Source organism: Eucalyptus grandis, chromosome 1 (assembly GCF_016545825.1).
Source record: "Eucalyptus grandis isolate ANBG69807.140 chromosome 1, ASM1654582v1, whole genome shotgun sequence".
Lineage (NCBI taxonomy): Eukaryota > Viridiplantae > Streptophyta > Magnoliopsida > Myrtales > Myrtaceae > Eucalyptus > Eucalyptus grandis.
Genome location: NC_052612.1, coordinates 44,201,803 through 44,218,419, shown reverse-complemented (window position 1 = coordinate 44,218,419; position 16,617 = coordinate 44,201,803). Strand labels below are relative to the sequence as shown.

Genomic DNA, 16,617 nt, shown 5'->3' with positions numbered 1-16,617 from the left:
ACACGCTCGAGTGTTTCCCACACCTAGATTTAACCACAAACTCAAAGTATTTATAAATAAACAACTCATTTGGACATAAACTCACATCACAAAATCACCACGCATTCAAGCTCAAATGAAACGCTTTACGTACATCAAAACAATAACAGCGTCTATTTTTTTTCTTTCACATACGTATCCTCTTCGTAGGGTGCTCTCTGGACGGACGCGTTTTTTTTTTTGGTAACCCACGAACCCCATAAGCTGACAACCGGCAAGCAAACCGTGGGAGAACGACTGCAGGACTCACTACCACAATACTCCAGATAAGAATCCCCAACAATACCTCTAGGATTTGAACTTCTCCCCTTCGTGAGGGGGAGAGAGCCCAAGCCAACTACGCCACAAAGAATCCCTAACGACGCCTTTAGACGGACGTGTTGCTCCTTCAATTTTTGAGAAAATATTGGGTGGTCCGAGACCGCCATGTTAGCGTGGTCTCCAACCACTCACACAGCACCACGTGGAAGCGTGGGCCCCCTTGCCGTCTTCTGCATTTTTCCTTTCTTTCTCCTCTCCCTAGCCTTCTTCATTTCCTCTCCTAGCCTGCACACATCCACTCTCCTCTTAGCCTACACATTCTCTCTCATCTGCAGACCCTCTCCTTTCTTCACGCCTATCCTCTCCCTTCCTTCCGTAAATTCAAAATTTCAGGTTCCCTCATCTTCGCTCTCTCCGCCGCTCACTCGCTCTCTCTGGTGCTCGTGCTCGTGCTCGTGCTATATTTGAGCCGACATAGCTGGCCAAGCTCCTGCTCCCGTCGATGTCCGCCACAAGCCCGCTCGACCTCACCTCCATCTTCACTGTCACTCTCGGCCTCTCCCTCGCTCCCACTCTCCCTCCTTCGATCTTCCCCCCGCCTCGCACTGCCGTTCCATTCGAGAACTCGAACCCCCTGAAGTTGGTGTTCCAGAGGACAGCCTCCCCAACCGACGATGTGGTCGAGGGAGCTGAGAAGGAGGCCGCAATGGAGTAGTCAATGGACTTAATGTCGACACGGCGAAGCCTGAGCTTGGGGCTCTTGACGCGGAGAAGATGGGTGTGGAGGATGCATTGAAGAAATCTGAGGAGAAGGCAAAGGAGATAGAGTCAAAGCCAGAGGCAGTTGGAACAGGCAGAGAAGTTGATCAGTGGATTGAAAGACAAGGCGGCTGAGACCATCAATGGGAGGAGAGAGATCCTCGACGCGATTAAAGACAAAGGGCCGAAACTGCAATGGCCGGTCGTGGCAGCAGGGTCCACAGGAGCCATTGTTGTGGCAGCCGTTGTGGCATATGTTTGCTACAGTCAGCGCCGAAGCTAGGATTCGATGAAATAATGAGCAAGCAAGGAGGAAACGAGAGAGAGAAAAACAAAGAACCTCAGAGCTTTCAAAATACTCTATGTTTCAGTTTTGTTAGATGCTACAGATTTTCTTGGCTTTGTTTTTTAGCCTACGAATTAACTCTATTCTGGTTTTTTGGGGGTGTCTTGCTGTTTGTTTGATATCATCTATGGTCTGTCCAGAAGCTGAACTGCTATTACAAGCTATTGAGTTAAGTAAAGTTTCCCTAACTTTCATATACTTAAGTGATCGCTCATGTTCCATGCTCATTGCTGTTGCCTTGAACTTGGCATTAGACCTGTGTATATTTTGGTATTTTTGTTGACAACCGGTAGCTCTTGGATCGAACCTAGCCTCGAATAGCTTTAAAAGAGAGAAGTGTTGTAATCAACTGCAATTCTATTTCATGCCAGAGTACTCTACAATGCTTTTACTCTCTTATTGTCCTGCGTGAACACAACCGAACATCATCTAAGGAAAGAAAGAACAAGTAATCCGACTTGCTGTTGTTCATACGGAACTCCATTACATGAATATAGACAGTGGCATTGTTACATTTATTCTCTCGCCAGTGTCTTTGCCTTGAAAATCTTCAGTCATGTGTCCACCATTTCATCAATTTCCAGTGCTCCACACCAGAAATAAAACAAAAGCAAAACCTCTTCAACAAAACTCAACAACTCAACAAAGCAACCCCTTTTCACCAAAATATAAAAAACAAAACAGGAGCAACGGCTGCTACAAGGCTCCATTCTGCATGCTCAACAGCAACACCAACTTCGTGCTCTCCTTCACCACGACCTTCGTCTTCGCGGTCCTCACCCTCCTTCGCCGACAGCACTAGCAGCCACACCATGACATTTGTTATGTCATCGTCCTCCACTTCTCAATAGCCTCTTCAATGCTGAAACAACTTAGATTCGTCCAAACAAATGTCCGCTGTCAAAAAAGCTCAGAAGCAACGAAGAGCGGCCGAGCAGTAACGAACGCCAGAGCAAAGGATCGGAGTGTTAGCTGAGTTCACTCCTGTGTGGAGGAGACCCAATAAGTTGCAAGTCCAAAAAAGGGCTAGAGCCCATATGATAAGTTATATGAGAAAATAAGGTTTCTCACTATCTATATAAAAAGGTAGCTGCAAAAAAAAAAAAAAAAAAAAAGAAAGCAAAAAATCTGGGGTTTTTGGCAATATCTTATTTACATCAAGCTGGCGTCAGAGGTCGATTCATGGTACGATTGAGCTAAAATTTTGTCAGCATATTCGTGGCACAATTTTATCGAATCTGAACGGTTTGATTTTCGTTTGAAGCTCTATACATCAGGTTTTTCATGGATTGATCAAAACCTACTTTTTTTGTCAAATTTATCATTGATCTCTTGTGAAGTTTATGTGTATTACCAAGAATTATGTTCTTGAGGTCTTTGCTGCTATGTACCTCTAGTATTTGCTAGAGAAGAACAATTTTGTTGATAGTGAAGAATTCCAGGTGGACTTCGGTCCCATGGTTTTTTATCTCCTCACATCAATGAGGTTTTCCACGTAAAAAATCATCTTGTGTTCGCATGATTGGTATTTATTTATTTTTACTATATCGATTCATATTAGGTTTACACAAGAGGGGAGATTATTTTATTCCGCTGCGTTGATTCGATATTGTTTGAATTATTACTATTCTCCCATCACAGAGGAGCAAAATCTAAGAGCGAATGGGAGGTCCAAAATTTGAATGAAGGAGGGGAGAGAGAACGTCTTTGCTGTAGAGAGAAGGACGTCCCTTTTCTTCTTCAGCGATGGAAGGAAAGAGGATACAAGAGAGAGAGTGTGAAATAAATGCGTGCAGGCTACTATGTGCAGTGCAGATCTAGTAATAGGGGAAAGAAAAAAAAATTGTTTTGAGAAGAAGAATTTCCTCTGCTCTAGCGGCCCCACACATCCACATGGCACTTGATAAGTGGTCGAAGATTATGCTGACGTGGTGGTCCAAGACTTTTTTTTTTTTTGTCAGTCCTACTCTATGCCTACTCTACACTCACTCTCAGACTTTTGCCCTGCCTCTTGCAAGGCGTGGGAGTCGAAACCCACTCCTAAAACTTACTCGTCCCCATCCCATCCCCCTGAGAATGTGGGGATTTCATGTCACTTTTTCCAACAAAAGAGTAATGCCCTTTTTTATGTGTGTGACCAACGTCAACAATTTGACCTAGGCCCACCACTTTTGATTCTTCAACGTAACAAAGCTTTTGCAGAAGAAAGGGGATTTTTATTTTATCTTTTATTTCATCTTTTGTCTTGTTTTGCAAGTCCAAAAAAAAAAAAAAAAAATTAAGAGGGAAATTGTTTCTTCTTTTGTCATCCGATTTCTAATCCCTTGGAAAAAACTTTATCAACAAATTTAGTTTAAAAAATCGTTATTCAAATTCAAATTCAAAACATTAATTTAATATAAAATTTCCTAATTTTTTGGTGTTAATAGAAATTATTTTCCACGTGTCATTTTTCCAGGTCATTACAGGCCTAGCGAGACATGAAATGGAAAAAGAAGTGTTGGACATGCAGACCAACCAGTCCTCACTATCAACACCACAAAGATGTTCATGGCTCTCATCAAATGTGGTTTCCTGTGAACTATAGGCCCTTCAGCATTCGAGCCCTTACAATCACTCTATTATTTGTAGGTGTATAGAGCACAGTAACGCAAACTTAATTTCTTCGTTTGGTTGGTTATGACAAAACTCTGTACGTTCTTATTCCGAGGTCCAAGAGGATATGATGCACCTGGAGATGCTTTGTGGTTGGGCATTCTTCAATTGCGACTCTATTGGTTATTTCCATGTTAGAGAGTTAAATTTATTTGTCAGAATAGTTATTGTACACTATTTGTCTGGCTATATTGTTCATGGTGTTAAAATTGATCCAAAATGATCGATGGCAAAGTCAAATAAAGAATGATATCATTTCCTTAAAAAGAAAACACATAAGAAAAACTCTTGAATGACCGAAGAGGTGGGGGCAGCAAGGTCGGGGAGGTGGTCACATGATTGGAAGTCTAGGTGTTGAAGCTAGAACTGAGAGGGGATGGGGTCGACCGTGGCAGAGAGGGTAGCAACGACGAGCGACGCAGGACAACAGCGAAGGTCGAGGGTGTTCTAGCTATTGGTGAACTGGCAGCGCTCGGAGTTACATGAATTGCAAAACCGAGAATGCCTGTTCGGCTTTCACGAACTTATTCGTGTACCTCTTCCTCACTCTGTAGCAAGACATCACTCCTCTCTCCTCGCGCGACGAGCTCCAAAAAGACACCTATCTTCTCGTCCAAATTTTATTCTCCTCTTTTTAATGGATTTTGTCAGGCTAATTCCTCCATCAGTGAAAAGGCTTAACATTGGCTCACAAACACGGTTTTGTTGATCACGTACTTTGCTTTAGTACTTTAAAGCAAAACAAAAAGGGAGAGGGCCCCCTTCCTGCCATTAGGATAAGGATATAAATAAACAAAATAAAGGTGAGCAGGTGGAGCTCGGAGGCTTGGTGGAGATCAATGAAGGTGAGGAATGAGATCCACAAGTTTAATAATTTCGTTTCTTTCCATCTTAAAGTAAGGGGGTGGATAAAGACAATTCAGGAGTGAATTTAGAGCCACCGATAACACATTTCCATGGACAACTGGCCGGCACTATTTCCACCGCATAAATTATTAAATCCACCCCATTTACACTAAAACAACAAAGATGTTCCCAATCTTCCAATTACAATTTAAAATGATGGCCTCACTCCTTTTTTTCTATTTTTCCTTTTTTCTATTTAGATCTAGTTACCTGATTAAGCATTTCACTATTTTTGTTTTTTAGTGTATTAGAGAAAAAATTCATTCTTAATATTCCTATGGCATTTTATAAGTTTCGTATAAAATTATATCGCCAATAGTAAGGAAAAAATATATTCTTTCATATAGTAAAAAATTGAAAAGTCTTGTTCATCATTAATCTCATAACAACTTATCTATCATTTGTCCATCTTAACTCAAAAGCTAACTTTCTTGATGAACTTCTTAGTTTCTAATTTCATTAGTCTAAAAATATATAACAAGCCTCTCTATTTACTATTTTCATGAATTTATCTTTTTTCCTTACTATATTGGCAAGATACCTTTACACAAAAAATGTATAGGTTTGAGGAATATTTAAAAATACACTAAAAATATTATGCACAAGGAAACATCTTGATATTTTTTCATAAAGTGTTTATGGATGTAATTAATCTTTGTCAATCCAAATAATGATATTTTACTAACATTTTAAGCAAAATTCTTATTATTTTGCAATTTTTTGATTTAATTAAATTTATCTTCTAAAATTTCACGTTGGAGTATGTATTGTGATTTTATTTTGAAAAATCATCAAAGAGGTTTTTTTTTTTATCTATTTGATCATCCCATTATTTGGAGTGAAATACATCAGAAGTACCTTAACTTGTATATGGTACTCACTTTAGTGCCACAACTTTTTGACAACTAACTTAAGTGTCAAAATTGGAAAAAAAAACAAACAGTTAAGTGCTTCCGGAAAAAAATCCAGCTAGATATAATTAATAATGTTATCTGATGTGGCATTTTTTGGCACTAAAGTAATCACTTTTTCATTAAGATTGGCACTAAAGTGATCACTATTTAACAACGATTGGCATTGAAGTGATCATTTCTTTATAATGACTGGCACTAAAGTGATCACTTCTTAACTTGCTATACGACGTTGTTTAGGGGTTTTTTGGCACTGGAGTGGTCACATTTTCATTAAAATCAGTACTAAAGTGATCATTTTTAACAATAATTGACACTACAATGATCCTTTTTTCAACACCGGCACAAAAGTGATCACTTTTTTAACTTACTACGCGACGTCGTTTAAAGATTATATGCTCACCAGGCACGCCAGCAAGCCACATAGGATTGAGAAATTACAAAGTTATTGTCGAGTCAGATTTTCGGCAACTCACATTAGAGTTGGCATTTACGTGATCATTTTTTTTTAAAGGTGACACTTAAGTGAGCCAACAAAAGATTATGGCACCAAAGTGAACACCATACACAAGTTAAGGCACTTTTGGTGTACTTCTCCCCCATTATTTGTATATGTATGTAAAAAGATAATCACCAAGAATGGGTTTGATGGTGATATACATGAAAAAAAAAATTGGAAATATATAAACAAAATGCATTAAAAAGTTATCTATTTCAATTTGTTATGTACTCTAATTTACAATTTACTCATTAATGCTCAACAACATAGAAAAGAACTAAGTTTCTTGACAATTTCTCTTTTAACGAAACAAACTTTCATGGAAGTAAAATCTAACGATGGAAAAAAAAAAAAATGCCTTTAATATACATGGAAAAACTATAAGAAACAAAAAATATACGTGTGAAATTCCTAATTATGGTAAGTGGGTCTTATAGATATAGAAAAACAAAAGAAAAGTAAAGTAAATTTGGAACCATAAATTTGCATGCACTAGGTTTTTCGAAAATTTCTCTTTTCCATCAAACGAACTTTTAGGGAAGCAATATCTAACAATAGACAAAAAAAAAAAAAAACATAATATCTTTAATATATGTGGAAAATTTATAAGAAACAAACACTAAACATGTGAAATTCTCAATTATTAAATACAGAAAGACCCAAAATAAAAGGAAATTAATTTGGGACTACCACTTTAAATCTCTATTGAATAATTTACATATAATTTTGTCTTTTTAGTGAAAACCAGGCGAATTTATTCATATAGAGAATGGAAATTATGCCATCTTAAATAATTCTACATGAAATATGAAGAAGTGAAATATAAGAAACTAATAGAAAAGGTAAAAATGATCCTGTCTTCGGATTCCATTCCCTATTTATAAAGACCTAAAACTAACCCCTCAAACATAGCCCAAACCAAACTTTGACTCTTAAGCCACACCCCTATTTGATTCATTTCTTAACTCTATCTTTAAGCCAAATTTCGAAAGAAAAAAAAATCCTCCCACCAACACCAATATCGACAAGACCCAAACCATGTCCCAAAACAACCGAACGGACAAAAAATGAAAGACGTCTCGGGATCAGTGGCGGTGATCATGGTGCCTCTTCCGGCGCAAGGCCACCTCAACCAGCTCCTCCAGCTCGCCCACCTCGTCGCCTCCTGCGGCGTCCCTGTCCACTACGTCGGCTCCTCCTCCCACAACCGCCAGGCCAAGCTCCGCTCCCACGTCCCGCCCTCGTCCGTGCCCAGCGACATCCGCTTCCACGATTTCCCAACCCCGCCCATCCCCCCCCGCCCCCAGCCCTAATTCCCCTTACAAGTTCCCCTCCCACCTCCAGCCCGCGTTCGACGCCACTTCGTCACTTCGCAGCCCCTTCGCCTCCCTCGTCCGCTCCCTGTCCTCAGTGTCGAGGCGGGTTGTAGTGGTCTACGACTCGCTGATGGCGTCTGTGGTCCAGGACACTGGCTCGGTCCCCAACGCCGAGATTTACGAATTCAACTCTGTTTCCGCGTTCACGCTCTGTTGGTTCACGTGGGAGAGCAAAGGGATGGCGCCCCCGCCGGAGGTGGAGGCTGACATCGCGGAGCTCATCTCCTCCAAGGGCTTCCCGTCCATCCCGGACTCCTTCACCGACGAGTTCATGAAGTTCAGGGCGTCGCAGAAAGAGTGCAAGAAGTTCAACTCGGGATGCATCTACAACACATGTAGGGTCATCGAAGGCCGCTTCGTAGACTTATTTGCCAGCGCAACAGCGAACGGCACCGCAACCAAGCACTGGGCAATTGGGCCGTTCAACCCGGTTAAAGTACCCGAAAAGGGGTCGAGAAGATCGGCTCACTGGTGCATGGAGTGGCTCGACAAGCAAGCACCGAGTTCGGTGATATACGTGTCATTCGGCACCACGACGGCGCTGAGCGACGAGCAGATCCGTGAGATCGCCATGGGGTTAGAACGTAGTGGACAGAAGTTCATCTGGGTATTGAGGGAAGCTGATAAGACGGACATTTTCGGCGGAGGAGGAGAGGCGAGGAAAATCGAACTGCCCCAGGGGTTCGAGGAGATGGCGGCGGCTCGAGATTTAGGGGTGGTGGTGAGGGACTGGGCGCCGCAGCTCGAGATCTTGGGGCACCCGGCGACCGGCGGGTTCTTGAGCCACTGCGGGTGGAACTCTTGCATGGAGAGCATCAGCATGGGAGTGCCGATCCTCGCGTGGCCTATGCATTCGGATCAGCCCCGGAATGCAGTCTTGATCACGCGAGTCCTCAAGATGGGACTCACCGTCAAGGATTGGACGAGCCAACACGACGTCGTGAAGTCCACCATCATCGAAGGCGCCGTGAAGGCGCTCATGGCGACGGAAGAAGGGGAGGAGGTGAGGAAGAGGGCGGCCGAGTTAGGGCCGGCCGTCCGGGGGTCGATGGATGAGGGCGGAGTTTCTCGGGCCGAGCTGGACTCTTTCATTGCTCACATCGCTAGATAAATTTTCTCCGTTGTCCTTGGTTCTTTTTTTTTCCCCGCATCGATGATAATCAATGATAAATCATAGTTAGTGGAGGAAAGAAAGATAACATTTTATATATAGTTATTGTACGATTGATTTGATGAACAATAATCAATCGCAAAATAAATATTATATAAGATCTTCTGTTTTTAGTAAGATTTAATATAAATTCATTTTATATTCTCAATATATGATTGACTTCATCTAATAGAATGAGTTCAAATATTCATCTATTCATATTTATTTGAAGAGTTTTAAAGAGTCATGATTGCGATTTGTCTTCTAAGCTCTTGAATCATGGGGTTGTTGTGAAGGATGTTTCTATTTGGAGAGTCTTCTAAGCTTTTGAGTGTAAATTCATTTTATATTCTCAATATATGATTGACTTGATCTAATAGAACGAGTTCAAATATCCATCTATTCATATATATTCGAATAGTTTTAAAGAGTCATGATTGCGATTTATCTTCTAAGCTCTTGAATTATACGGTTGTTGTGAAGAACGTATCTATTCAAAGAGTCTTTTAAGCTCTTGAATATAAATTCATTTTATATTCTCAATATATGATTGACTTGATCTAATAGAATGAGTTCAAATGTTCATCTATTCATATCTATTCGAAGAGTTTCAAAGAGTCATGATTGCGAATTGTCTTCTAAGCTCTTGAATTAAATGGTTGTTGTGAAGGACGTGTCTAAATTATGTCCTAGACATCCTAGGATAAAGTTTTGTACTTCAAAATTTAATACCAGATCAGTCTAAATCATTGTGCTTCATCATGCACCAAAACCAATGAGTCTCTCATATACAGAGGAAAGGTAGAAAACCGAACTACCGGTCATGCTCTCACCAACATACTCCAATTAATAGAATATAATCGGAATTTAACTTCTATACAAAGACGGTGGTGTATACATTATTACACAAAAAAATTCTTCAATTCTTATAATAATCGTAAACTCGACTATGGTCACTTGCATGGTTGCAAAATTTAGATTAGGAAAAATTTAAAGCTTAGAATATCATAATTGATGTGATTTTATGATTAAATAGATTTACAATTGTTAACTCTAATGATTTCGTGCAGTCAAATTTTGATGATCACCAATAGCCCGCCTTTTGTTTTAAAAAATAATTAGATTTTGAAAGAAATTTTTGGTAACATGTGAGGTAATAATTGTGTTGAGCAAAAAGATGTTTCAAAGTGCAATTAAGTGGTCCTAATTGTGAAGGGTTCAGACATCGAATTTTCTCATATAATCGCAAATACGATGTTCGATGACGGGACCATTTCTTAGATTTCTCTGGAAGGGCACTAGTTTAGCTTGACTACGGCCTTGGAAAGTTAGCGGGAAAAGTGAATTGTGACCCAAGAATAATAAGTCCAACCAGCCGCCCTCTTAATATAATAGTCTTTTCTTCTGGACACCAGAAACTTCAGCCAGCGACCATCTTACAATAATTGTCATTTTCTTTTTCTAAATGACACTATGTATAGTGTCGTTGTGGATAATTAAATAAAGTTTAATCATATCATATACCATCCACTAAAAAAGAATTTCAATAGTGGTCCACATAAAAAAATAAATCCATAAGCAATCTGATTGACTATTGATTAGATGATTAGTGAGAGAGTGGATACCTAAAAGCCTAAAACCCCAAATCAAATCACTTGTGGAAAATTCTTTGTTGCATAGTTAATAACTTAAACTTTAATCTTAAATATGTGTGTGAACATGGTCTCACACTATGGTATGAAAATATTTTGGATATGAAAAAAAAAAAGGGGGACGGTTGTTGCAATTCGTTGGAGAGTCATGGGATTTCTAATTCAGGAATTAAAATTTCCTATTGATATTCACTGCCTACAAGTTGTTCGATCAGAGCTACTTATAAAGTTTAGAGGCCTAAGTGGTTGGCGCTTCTTTTTTTCTTTTTTCTTTTTTTTATCCAAAGTATGTAGGAATGGGATTAGGGATGACAAACGAGCTGGTCCTGGCTCGATCACCGAGTTGGTTGGTATTATTTCAATCTATGCAATTTGGTCCACAATAGGATCAAGTCATATCTTTCGCATACCATATACTTATGCTATTGGCCCCAATACAGCAGCCCAACGGTTGAAAACGACCAAGCTATAGAGCCCAATTCTCAGAGAGTTGCTTCTGACATTATGGGACCTTCGCTTTGCTTTACATCCGACTCCACCTGAATCGTGCATCCCTGAACATACAGCCGAACACAGTAAAACATCCAAAACAAAATGATCATTATGAAGTCTTCTATGCCTTTCCAAGCAAAGATGATCAGTAGAAGCACACCAAGAAAGCTTCCGAGCACCAGGTGATCTATTGCAGCCATTCAACTCCAGAACTTTTCTCCAAACCGGGTCAGAAAAACCGCAGGCAAAGAATTAAGTGGTTCCTGCTCTCATCCTCCATCCAACGTAAAGGGCAAGCCATAGATGGCTTGCCTCTCCCGAGTAGCCAGCCTTTTAAGAACGACCAACCATGCAATAAACAGTCCTTGGGAATATATCGGTTGAACCAGATGCAACTATACCTTTACATTCTGCCCTCTCTCTTTGTCGCATTCCAAGCACCAGCAAAAATGTAAATGCCACTAGAACTAGGAACCCAAAAGCTGATCAGAGGCATTGGAGTCAGGGTATAATATTCCAGAGATAGCAAATTGTATATCCCAAAGCACGTCAGATCTGGCTGAAGGCCAATTCCAGTCCGAGCCATTTATAACTTTTGAGACCTTACAAACCAGGCCTAAACTTGAATTACACACAATCCCATCCAGGAAGCTCGTCCAATAGAAGCTCGTCCAATAAAGGACCATGAGGGTGCCATGAGTCAAACCATAGCCTAAATTCGGATAATTTCAGACCCGACTTATCTTGAGGCTTTTAAATAATTTTGTTTTTCCAATTGGAAGAAGCCATTCAAGATAAATACAATCGTAGATCTAGAAATAACATAGACTTCTCTTTTATTCTTTCTGCACATTTAAAGTAGAACAGGGTAGGTCTATGGCCAAAAATGGTTTTCTGTGAAGACAAGGCAAAAAAGAAAAAGGCACTCCTTCATGAACATCAAAGAACAAACTACTAATATTCCCTTAAAGATGCTATCAAAGAGAACTCTACGACAACCCGTCACCATGTAACCAAGAATCAACAGCCAAATAAAACTTAACAACTGGCAAACAATATATAATGCATAACAAAGCAAGGGCTCGATTGAGTGAAAGTATAGGAAAAGGAAAGATATCGGCCTGGTCATTCAAAGTTCAAACAGTACAAACAAATTCTTAGGGAAAGTGAAAGCAGAAACAGGATGAGGAAGTGAACTGAATAATCAATCATTTGGCAAGTCTTTACAAAATGTCGTCCTGCTGCTAGAATGACCCACATTTTTTCATCAAATTATGCACCGGTTTCTGCAAGAATAATGCTAATAACTATTAGGAGTAGAGCAATCACAGAAAGCTACTCTAGGCTTAAGGGAAAAGAAACGAGCATTCACCTCCATTTAAAGCTTAGAATCTAGAAATCCTTCTTCCTGGAAGAGCGTCAAGAAAATCCAATGAAATAAGTCTATGGAGCTGCACGCACAGGCATTCATCAGGGCAGGACAGGAAGCTCCACTTTGCTGAAGGACTAGAAACTGGCACGCCCATGCTCCACAAGGCAAAATTTCAGAGAAATGCCTCCACATTGTCTTTCAATAGCTTCGATTTCCATTTTAGATGGTGGTTGGCCTCTGCAAGTAGCCAATTTGCGAAAGATTGAAACAGAGGCATTGACAATACCATAAAAGTTTTTCAGAAAATATACTGATCAACACTGTTCTTACACACACATGTGCATCAAGATTTAGCGGAATTTCATGTTCTTTTCTCAAGATAAGCCGATTCAGCCACTTTGATTCACTTAAGTGAAAACAAATTTTCCAGATATAATATGTTTCTCTGCAGAATTCGGGACTTAGGTATGTTCTCAACTTACATTAACGGAAACATCGATTACCAAACCCAGGAATGAGAAACTCAGGTCCTGAAATAGCATATCAAAATTCAATAATTTGCATAGGCAATCAACGCGATGAGAAATTTCAATTATCTTCTCAAATTGCAAAGAGAATACTCAAACACATGAAGCTTTATGCAGGGCCTTCCTAAGAAAAAGATGAGAGTTACAGAAATTAATAAATTATTACCTGGTCAAGCTAAGCACATAGCTTGGATCACCAGGTGAAGATTTTCTGAATTTTCCATTTGGGAGATAAACATCAAATACCAGCTTCAGGTCATTCAAGTCCATCTTTATAAATCTTTCAATTACAGAATTGCAGTCTTGTAGCTTCAATAGGAGGAGTTCAGACAACCGTCGCTCCAAAGCTAAGTGTTCAAAAAATTATAAAGAACCCAGATCATGATTTGTCCTGGGCTGACGGAATATATCAAGGTCCAGCTTGAGGCACCGATAACTCCGCATGTAGAAAGACCTTATGACAATCTCAAAATCAATAAAATTTCCGTGGACTTTATGACCAATTCTTTAGTTTATCCCATTAGGCAAAATTTCGTACGTCCGTCCCTAATCACAGAGAACCTCGAGAGGACAAAATAAAATTAAAAGACAGAAATATATCAATTTGGTCGAACGTCAAAATCGCAATTAGACAATCGCGGTCGGCATCAAGGGCCCTAATACGATTAACAATTTGGTGGTCACGGAAAGCGACCAACCCCAAAAGAACAAGAGAGTTGTCCTTTAATGTGACCGGAGTTGGATATGTAATTATATATTCCTTTTCATCCTTCAGGTCTTGTTCCATTAACTCAGAGTCACTTGACAGGCCGTCCCAATCTTCACACTCCATTTTCGACCTTATTCGTTACGGAAGCTGCAGAAGAAAACAATTCAAATCAAATATAATCTCATCAATTTTGTGTCATCCTATTAAATTACGCGAATCAGTTTAAGGGCAAAACGAATGAAAATAAAGTAATGAAACACCAATCGGACATACTTCTTGAGAGAGGAACGAAAGGAAAGTGAACAAATATTGAGGACTGACATTCAAGAAACATAAAAGGAGACACAGTGGGAGACAGATGATGGATGAGATACTAAAGTCTGCAGGTCAATGTGGCTTTTAGAATGAAAGAACTCTCAACTGTCCGATTTGCACACTTTTACTAATGACATTCCTATAACTTCTACTAAAGTTTAGAACTTCATCTTGGAGAAAATTACACTAGTTATGGAGCTCCAATAAAAAGCTAATACCAGTTCTATCATTTTACAAATTTTCCTTCTAGTTGAGATAAACAATCAAATTCAAGATTTATACCTTCTAAGGCCGAGGGGTGTTGTGGTCCCTGGTCGAGATTTATATGGAACCCCTCCTTACCTCCTCGATATCAAACCCATCTATGGTTAATCTCCCGCAATCGACTGCCAACCCAGGTATTGTTATTTGCTCACGAGAGAATCCCTAATGTTTCTTGTGCCTTCTGCTCTTCTATACCAGACTCGGTTGATCACCTTTTCTTTGGATGTTCTATCACTAATCACCTTGCATCCTTTTGGGCGGCTAAGTGTAACTTACCTTGGAGGAATCATGCTTGGAATGACAATCTTTTATGGGTTATTGAACACCTTTCTGATGCAACCTTCCACCAATCCTTGGCTCGCTTTGCCTTTGGTACCTTATGTTATCTCATTTGCAAAGTAAGAAATAACATTATCTTTCGCAATGAAAGATTATACCTCCCGGCTTTAAAGGACCTCCTTTGTAAAGCTGTTAATGATAGGGCTTTATCATTCCCCAAGGTCCCGGACAACCCCCGTAATTGAAGAGTACAACTTAGTTGGGGCATCCCTCCCTCCATCTTTGATTGATTATGCTTACTATTGCCCCCCCGTCTTTTTCTTCCTCGGCCTGATGGTTGGTGAAGCTATCCTTTGCTACATTGCTGCCCATCTCACTGTTGCTGGTTGATACTTCTGATGGCTCTCTCCCGAATCTATCCTGATGTTGCAGGTTGGGTTCCCATCTTGGTGTCTCTCCTGTTCTTCTCCTCTTTGTGTCTTTTCCTTGTGCGGGCCACAGTGTTGTGTGCTCTTTGCCCTTGGCCGCTATTTTGGCCTTCTTTTGCTATTGGTTTTATCTACAATGTATCTCTCTCGCAGCTCTTCCCTCCCCTTGGCCTCGGCCCCCTTCCACTCGTTTGGATTTTCTGTCCTTCTGAGTGTGAACTGGTGCCGAGTCCCCTCCCTTTGCTGTACAACTGTATAGCTTTTTGTGCAAAAGTCTATATACCTATTACCTTTTACCAAAAAAAAAACAATCAAATTCAAGATTTAGAATGACTTGGAATTTTGAAAATAATGCTTGAGACGGCTTCAAATGATACCAAGAATTGCCATAGCTAAACATTAAGCATACATTCCTTTATGACAGATCGTGACAGAATCAAGTCAAATGTCTCTTCACACTAGTAATTTACCACAATTTATATTGCTTCTTTTGCTTTTGCAAAACCAAGAGCTCTCTTCGCACAAACAATCTACCCCCCCATGTAACTCACAAGCTCCCACTTTCTACAAGCTGAAACCTATTGTGGGCTGTCTAGGGGCCGACCTTGGTACTTCCCATCAACGTCAATTCCCTGTGTTACCAACAAATTCCCACTTAAAAATCAAACAGCGACTGTGTGCTCTCTTGAGTCCTTCAATAGAGTACAGACGCTGGCTAGTGGAGTAGTGTCCACACAAGGGAAGATGATCTCCTTGTCATTTGTCACGTCCCAAAATCCAGACAAGTTCAAATTAGAGTTGGCAGGCACGGGTAGAGGACAAGAGCAAAGCCGTGTCGGACGAGGAAGCAAAACGAAACCGCAACAGTGCTCACCAGATTCATCTCCTCCCCTACAAGAAGATTGATGGTCGCCCCTGGGACGATTATATATCCCCACCTCCGGGTGAATTCAAAACACGAAAGGCAGAATCGCGGACGTGCTCTATCAATTTGCACGCGAGCAGAACACTGGAAGTTGTCAAAACATTTCGTCAAATCATTTCGAGCAAACCAACGACTGATCAAGCAAGAACCATCAAGAGACTTGAGGTTGCCTAGAATCTCCGACAGACAAGTCGAGCCGCTCGTGTCCACGAAATTTCAAAACTGACTTCCGAAATTCGGTTATAAAAAGGACGAGGGAACCTTGGACCGTTGTAGGAGAAATTACGTTTTGTATCTTTCTTTTTCTTCTTTTTTTCCAAATAGTCTCAGTTTCAAATGTGGTGAATTTTGGATAATATTATTTCATTTTCATTTCTTGCTAAAACAAATTTGCTTCGAGTGATCTAAGCTGTTTTAGGATAAGTGAGAAGGAGGAAATCAAACTAAATCAAGTGGAAATAAACATTCACGTTTTACATAAGTTGCACCCTATGTCTAATTTAGTGAATATGAAGGCAATTATCTTTTCAAATATTTTAGTTTGATGTTAAGTTGAACGGATAAGTAATGCATTTATTCATGTGATTAAAATGTGTTATACATCAAATTATGAATACCATCCATGACAAAAAATACATTTTTTCTTTCGACATAATTTCAAATAAAATGGTAAAATCATGTAAAAGATCAGTTTTCTTCAAATTAAAAATCAATGAGATGAACCGGAAGACAATGTTTGAGAATAACCGTAT

General features: G+C 40.0%; 1 protein-coding gene across 1 annotated transcript; it reads left to right on the top strand.

Moving 5' to 3' along the window:
- Positions 1-7,305: 7,305 nt before the first annotated feature.
- LOC104444758 (zeatin O-glucosyltransferase) lies at positions 7,306-8,980 on the top strand. The gene is made up of 2 exons (XM_039307626.1): positions 7,306-7,619; positions 7,684-8,980. Exons 1-2 carry the CDS (start codon positions 7,444-7,446, stop codon positions 8,861-8,863), a joined length of 1,356 nt encoding a protein of 451 aa, XP_039163560.1. The 5' UTR covers positions 7,306-7,443; the 3' UTR covers positions 8,864-8,980.
- The last annotated feature ends 7,637 nt before the right edge of the window (positions 8,981-16,617 follow it).